Source organism: Carex rostrata, chromosome 1, assembly GCF_964058835.1.
Source record: "Carex rostrata chromosome 1, lpCarRost1.2, whole genome shotgun sequence".
Classification (NCBI taxonomy): domain Eukaryota; kingdom Viridiplantae; phylum Streptophyta; class Magnoliopsida; order Poales; family Cyperaceae; genus Carex; species Carex rostrata.
In genome coordinates this window covers 15,941,486-15,946,301 of record NC_135918.1, presented here as the reverse complement: position 1 = coordinate 15,946,301, position 4,816 = coordinate 15,941,486, and the positions used below count along the sequence as shown (strand labels likewise).

Sequence of the window (4,816 nt, the reverse complement as noted above, 5' to 3'; positions counted from 1 at the left end):
ATTTCTCATGAAGTAACATGATATGATTGGTAGGGTAGGTTTTTTATTTTATTTTATTTTATTGTTTTAGTAAAAGACTAGTGCCATAGAATTGAAGTACCATACAAGTTTTCTTACTATGGCCGGAATAAATCTTGTAGAAAATTGCACTGGATTTTTTGTAAGTAAAAGGTTCACATCCAGTCAAATTTTATCTTGTAGAAAGTTGGATGACTACCTTCATGAGCTCAGGCATGACATCAATATCTACATATATAAATAGGTGCAACTGGAATTTTTTTTGGTGAACCATTGAGAGCTTCTCACATTAATTTAAGATGTACTATTTCTCGCTCAATTTCATCCTCCTCTTACTCATTCAAGTCTTCTTTGCAAATTGCTGTATCGAGCGTGAGAGAGATGCCCTGCTTGAATTCAAAGCGGGTGTCATTGATAAGAGCAGTCGTCTGTCTTCATGGAGAGGTGAAAAGTGTTGCAACTGGGCGGGGATCAGATGCAGAAATCAAACAGGTCATGTTGTCAAACTTAACCTTCGAAATACCAACGTTGAACCGGTCAATTACTACAGAGGTACCTTCCATGATTGGGAATACCACCCTGGCTTGACAGGCAAGATCAGTCCATCTTTGCTATTTCTTAGTGATCTGAAGCACTTAGATCTCAGCTTCAATAATTTTAGTGGGAGTAAATTTCCAAAATTTATTGGCGCATTTAGAAACTTAAAGTATCTCAATTTGTCCAATACAGGTTTATTGGGAACCATACCTCCTCACCTTGGGAACCTTTCTAAGTTGTTGTACTTTGATCTTAGGCAAGACTATTATTATTCTGATTTTATATTGAGTGTTGATACATGGTGGTTATCTAATATGAGGTCTATAAAGTATATGGACATGTCGGGAGTTGATTTCAAAGATTCATATGACTGGGTGGAAAGTTTGAACAAATTATCATCACTTGAAGTGTTAGTTTTTTCCCATAACAATCTAACTCAAATTCCCAATACACTAACTTTTGTGAACTTCACTTCTCTTAGAGTACTTCACATTTCTTATCAAAACTTCAATACCACCATACCGAATTGGGTGGGCAGTTTACATAGTTTAAATGTTATAATTCTCGAAGATTGTAACCTGGTAGGGCCATATCCTGCTACATTGGGAAATCTAACTTCTCTAAAGAAACTTGCCCTCGATTATAATTCGCTTGATGGCAAGGTACCACCACTACATAGTCTGAGAAAATTAACTGACTTATCTTTATCAGGCAACAATATAAAAGGAGATATTAAGGATTTATTATTGAGCAAGTTGTCAAACTACACATGGAGGAATCTGGAGTATTTAGACCTTAGCTCTAATGACCTAAATGGTACAATACCAACTCATATTGGAAATTTAATAAATCTTGTTCATCTTGATCTTAGTTCTAACTCCCTCACAGGATTACTATCAGAAACTCACCTAACTACTTTGTCAAAACTCAAGTTTTTAGACCTCAGATATGCCAACATAACTATTTTGTTTGGTAGTGATTGGACCCCCTCTTTTCAATTGAATACAATCATGTTGAGTTCAAATAAACTAGGGCCAAAATTTCCCTCTTGGATCCGGACACAAGTACAAACTGAGTATCTATATCTGAGAGACACTAGAATTGATGACAGTATACCTGATTGGATTTGGAGCATATCTTCACTTAGATTCCTTCAGTGGTCTACTAACATACTTAGAGGAAAGTTACCAGTCAGCTTGGTGCACATGACCAAACTCATGTTTATGGATTTGAGTAATAATCGGCTTGTGGGTAAAATACCATTTCTTCCTACAAGTTTGGAGGTTCTGGATCTTTCCAATAACTTCTTGTCAGGACAATTGCGTAAGAGCTTTAAGTCACCATATAAGAATAAATTGATTGTTTCGAACAATCACACTATTGAAGTTGTAGAATTGTTTCCATGTGGATTACCTAGTTTGGGGTTTCTTGATCTCTCGAGTAATAGTTTATCGGGGCATCTTCCTCCTTGCTGGTCAAACATCAGTGGAGTACTAAATCTTGCAAATAATAGGATATCTGGAGTTGTGCCCAGCGTTATGAGTTGTTCAGTCAGACTAATTGGGCTACAACTTGAAAACAACAATTTAACTGGGGAGTTTCCATTTGATTTGCAATTTTGCAGGAGATTACAATTGCTTGATCTTGGAGATAATAATTTTCATGGGATAATACCAGATTGGGTAGGAGAAAGCTTTCCCCAAATGGTATTTCTAAGATTGCAGTCCAACTTATTTTCTGGTAATATCCCATCCAAGTTGACACAACTCAATAATTTACAAGTCTTAGATCTTGCAAATAACTACCTTTCAGGACAGCTACCAAGAGGTTTGGATAATTTTACTTGGATGAGTGATCAATTGTCCTCCTCGTCATTATATATGTATGTTGATGAGAGTTTAAACGCAATGACCAAAGGGTTGAAACTTGAGTATGATGATAGAGGTCTTCCATCATGGAAGAGTATGGATTTATCAAACAATAATCTAATCGGTGAGATACCTCGTGAGATAGTTGTTCTTGCTGGTTTATTGAATCTAAACTTGTCCAACAATCACTTAATAGGAAACATTCCACTTGAAATCGGAAACATGACATCTCTAGAATCACTCGACTTTCACATGAATAACCTATCTGGGACTATCCCACAAAGCATATCCACTTTATACTTTTTAGAAAAACTCAATTTTTCTTACAATAATCTATTTGGGAGCATTCCAACTGGGTATCAATTGCAGACGCTTGATGACCCATCAATCTACAGTGGTAATCAATACCTATGTGGACCCCCACTAAAGATGAGTTGTGGTAGCAGTGAGATACTTCCTCATAGTGATGGTCAAAATGATTCCAATTTAAAAAATGCTAGTGATAAGGACAAGTGGTTGTATTTGTTCATAGAGTTTGGTTTTGTGGCGGGAGTTTTGTTGGTGCTTTTCATCCTACTATTCAAAGTAAAGTGGAGGTGTACTTATTTTCATATGGTCGATATTGTGTTTGATAGGTTGTATGTGTTGATGTTGAAGCCAAAACTCAAATGGGCTTCGGCCCATTAAGCCATTAAGTCATTTTGATGGAAATGACTTCCGTATGGGAAATGACATGGAGACAGAGAGAGAGATGTGATTTGAACTCTAAGCCGTCCATTCTATTCTTCTCCAAGCTCATTGTAGGGTTTATTGTTCTCTTGACTCAATCCACCTTAATAAACTAGGAAATCTCAAATTAGTGTATGAAATTGTTAGTGAGTGTTAGAGTGAGTGTTAATGGCTTGATTATGTCCTTGTATTTGTAAAAAATCTATTAATCTAGTGAATTTATGCCGTGTGCCCTCATGGTTTTTTTTCGAAAGGATTTCTACGTAAAATTTTGTCTCTCTTTTATTTGCCTGGGCTTGATTGCTTTTATGTGTTGGCTTCTTGTTTGATATCTATATTTCTCCATTTGATCGGGTATTGGTGTATGCCCGCAAGGTGCTCGATAAAATTACTTCTTGAACGCTTCAATATTTTATGGGAACATTAACCTTCAAGAGGTTGATGAATGAACAAATTTAGTATCATGTAGTTGATGCTCTGTAGTTTATAATTAAGTTGTATCTCTTGTATTGTATTGTATTGCAAATCTATTTAGTTTATAATGAAGTTGTATGTATTGTATTGCATTGTAGTGTAAATCTATTTGATAATGAAGTTGTATATTTCATGAGTTAATAAATTAATTCATTTAAGATAATAATTAATAACTAACTGTATAGAGAGATAAGGAAGATGATTCAGGTAGAGAAAGAGAAAGAGAGAGTGCTGATTTTCGGCTTCAGATTTGATCTGAAATGCGTGATGTGTACAAACTGTCCCGTTGAGTCAATATTACACCTATTGTTCTTATGTTCCTACGCAACAACACATGTTTTCTTCTTACTATCCTCTGCTCTTGGCATTCAGCTGATGGTACCGGCCACTACAGTTCAGAGCATCTGGCTGACATCAAGAGAGAGGGTGGAGAGATCATAGGCGGATGAATGGGTAGTCTGGTATAGCTACACAGTATGTCTGTTATGGAGAAAACCTAATGAAAGGGTCTTTACTGGTACTAGTACTCTACTGGTACGGCACTATTTGGATGCGGTGAAACCCAAGAGATTAAATCAGCTAAGATGTGTAAGAGGTCTAATTGTTGTAAATTCAAAATTAAGTCTCTAGGGGGTTGGTTGTAAAAGTGTTGTAAATTCAAGCTATGCTTGCTGGGCTTGGGGGTGTTTTAATTGCTGTTTACTTGTTTTTGAGTTGAACCGAATAGCGCCTCAGAGAATGGGCAATTTAATTCGTGCAGTTGGAAATGGAGTTAACTCGCACGACAGGCTCAGTGAGAGAGAAATGGTCAAATACTATTTATAAATAATGAACAATCAGTGGTGGTTATTTAAAAAAAAAACCATTAGTTTACCAACAATCTTTACTGACAGTTTCTAAGTAATCGTCAGTAAAAGTTGACCAAATATCACTGATAATTTCTTTCATAAAATGCCAGATATCGAAATACCACTCTTCACTAACGGTTCTAGAGAAAGAACTGTCAGTGAAAGTAATCAACTATCGCTAACAGTTTCTTTAAAAAAACCATTAGTGATGAGGTACGTACTGACAGTTCCTTGTAAAGAACTGTCAATGATAGTTGGTCAACTTCCACCTGAGGGTTTCTTATAAATGAACCATCATTTGATATTTCCAACTTATTTATTAGTTTGCCACCATGGATTAGA

At 36.0% G+C, this 4,816-nt stretch overlaps 1 protein-coding gene across 1 annotated transcript; it reads left to right on the top strand.

The window, feature by feature from the left end:
• The first annotated feature begins 301 nt into the window (after positions 1-301).
• Positions 302-3,421, top strand: LOC144560860 (receptor-like protein EIX2). The gene is made up of 2 exons (XM_078310087.1): positions 302-570; positions 610-3,421. The coding sequence occupies exons 1-2, from the start codon at positions 318-320 to the stop codon at positions 3,108-3,110; spliced, it is 2,754 nt and encodes a 917-aa protein (XP_078166213.1). The 5' UTR covers positions 302-317; the 3' UTR covers positions 3,111-3,421.
• The last annotated feature ends 1,395 nt before the right edge of the window (positions 3,422-4,816 follow it).